The sequence below is a fragment of the Austrofundulus limnaeus genome, unplaced genomic scaffold (assembly GCF_001266775.1).
Source record: "Austrofundulus limnaeus strain Quisiro unplaced genomic scaffold, Austrofundulus_limnaeus-1.0 Scaffold13, whole genome shotgun sequence".
Taxonomy (NCBI): domain Eukaryota; kingdom Metazoa; phylum Chordata; class Actinopteri; order Cyprinodontiformes; family Rivulidae; genus Austrofundulus; species Austrofundulus limnaeus.
Window position 1 is genome coordinate 2,310,313 of NW_013952415.1, and position 2,184 is coordinate 2,312,496.

At 42.2% G+C, this 2,184-nt stretch overlaps 1 protein-coding gene across 1 annotated transcript in view; it reads right to left on the reverse strand.

Annotated features, from left to right (window-relative positions):
* Nucleotides 1-2,184, reverse strand: part of si:ch211-127i16.2 (probable flavin-containing monoamine oxidase A) — a gene marked incomplete in the record, with an annotated part of 73,959 nt that overhangs the window by 556 nt on the left and 71,219 nt on the right. Inside the window, 1 exon segment of the mRNA XM_014002455.1 lies at nt 1-1,604. Within this exon segment, the coding sequence (XP_013857909.1) occupies nt 1,268-1,604 (337 nt within the window).

Consider the following 2,184-nt stretch of genomic DNA (forward strand, 5'->3'; position numbering starts at 1 on the left):
ATTATAAAAACTGTTTTGCAATTTTGTATTAAATTGATACAAATGAATAAGTGCTTTTAATGTTTTTCAGTTTTTCTTGGGCTTTAACAAGCGCTTCAAAATCAGGTTAATGTCTGAGGTGGTGATGTGAAGAACAGCAGAGTTCATTGTCGATGATGGATCTGTATCTGGATTTGTTGAACTTCACTGAGAGTATCTGTTCATATTTGTAGGTGGATCAAAAAGCTATTTATTATTATTTTTGTGACCATACGGAAGTCACCCGAGGGCCACATATGGCCTGCGGGCCACCAGTTATCTAAAGGCTAAACTAAATAAGACCAAACGTGGATTGCTRCTATTTTCCAAGTCAAATCTCAAAAATGTGAAACAGTTCATGGTAATTATTTTACGAACATAAACTTTTCTCGTCTCTTTCAGACTTGGATTTGACGCCCGCTAGCTGCCTGTGTGAGACTTCTGAATGGACCGAGTTGTACGACACACATTACACTTAATGCAAGCAGTAATTGGACTTTATTTAAATGCTCATCATTAATCTTTGAAGCTATAGGTGAACTGGAATGCAAGATTTAAAAAAAAAAAAGCTGCCGGTCTGCCAGGGACTTTAATGATCGTACAGATGTCTTAAGTTTGCAACGATGACAGAATCTCCTAATGGGGTCAAACTTAGTGAACTGTTTTTTCACATTTAGTTTGTGCTGAAACATTTCTCTTTAGCTAAAATTGTGCAAAAACATCCATGTTTAGTTTGTTGGCTATGATTCAGTTTATTGGCTTAAATCAAACCAGAGAGAAAAAAGCGCCAATTCAACGCGAGCCAGTGATAAACAGTGAGCCACGGTGCCGATGGAGGAGCAGACCGCCACGCCGTGATTAGCAGGCTTTTGAGATACTCTCTAGAGGAGACATAACGGCCATCAAAAATCCTTTCAATCGACTTTGCAATCTAGTGATATTGATAAAATCACTTAGTCCGGGGTGTTATCATTTTCTGCCTGCTTCATCCGTCTTACACTCATTCAGATATTTGTGGGAGAACAAATGTGCTCGTGGCGCTACTCCAAGCCCTTCATGCAGGTTTTATGGCAATCTGGGAAACTGGGTAGAGCACAAAAGCTCTGTTTTCTCCCAGAAAACCTGTTTAAACACTACAGGACCATTCTGAAGCCCGAGGCTTTCAGGATAAATTATATGAATTCAACCTCTCTGCTAAAATTACTGAGAATTTATGTTCAAACATTTTGCCATCAAATCCATTTTTTTTTTACCACTTTGGCAGTACATTGAGCTTGCGTGCAGAAAGGGTGTCTGTCAGGTAAGTTCTGATCCTTGGCAGTCCATCGTAACGTCGAGCCAGGAGGAGGGCAGTGCTCAGGGTCAGCGCTGCCACCACGGCCTTTCTGCTGAACAGACACAGGAGTCTGCTGGACGGACGGCTCCCGGCGGGTTGGCTCTGCTGCAGAGCTTCCTGCTCCTCCGCTGTCAGAACCACGTGGCAGACCTCAACCAGCACCTCCAGAGCTGCCCGCCGACCYGCCTGGACGGCGCCGCTCATGTAGCCGCACCACTGCGTGGCCGTCTCCGTGCCCGCCCAGTGGATCCTGTAGGTCCAGAGAAATCAGCCGGTTTAATGTTGCTTTTCTCTTTACGCCATCAACACAGGCCCTGATGGAAACACTCACACTCTGAGATTATAAACCCACATTTAGACCTTTTTCTGAACAGTTACTGTCAAATTAAGGTTTTGAAAAGCGCTGAGCGAGGGCATCAGAAAGGCTCTCAACAAACAAATATAAAGCCACGCCCCATGGTACCAGGGGCAAAACAGCACTTCCTGGTTTCTATTTCTTTTAACTTCTGATAACTTAAGATCTGTCGGTTGAACCTGGACAGGAATCTTGGCTAAAACCCTCATGAAAACCAGTTTTACATCCATCAAACACAGTTCAAAGGTCAAACAGTTGAATAACAATGTGAACAAACTGTACAAAATGGCATCATCGCAAATCTGTAAATAAATTCAAGCAAATCTGTAAAGGAAACATTTTTAAAACAAGTCAAAGTAGATACTTAAATATACTGTATTGTAAAGTGGGTTGAAAGTTTTTTGACATGATTTTGAGTGAAAAAGGTCCCACTGAAGTCAAAAATAATTTCTCATTATTATGACCCCCCCACGCG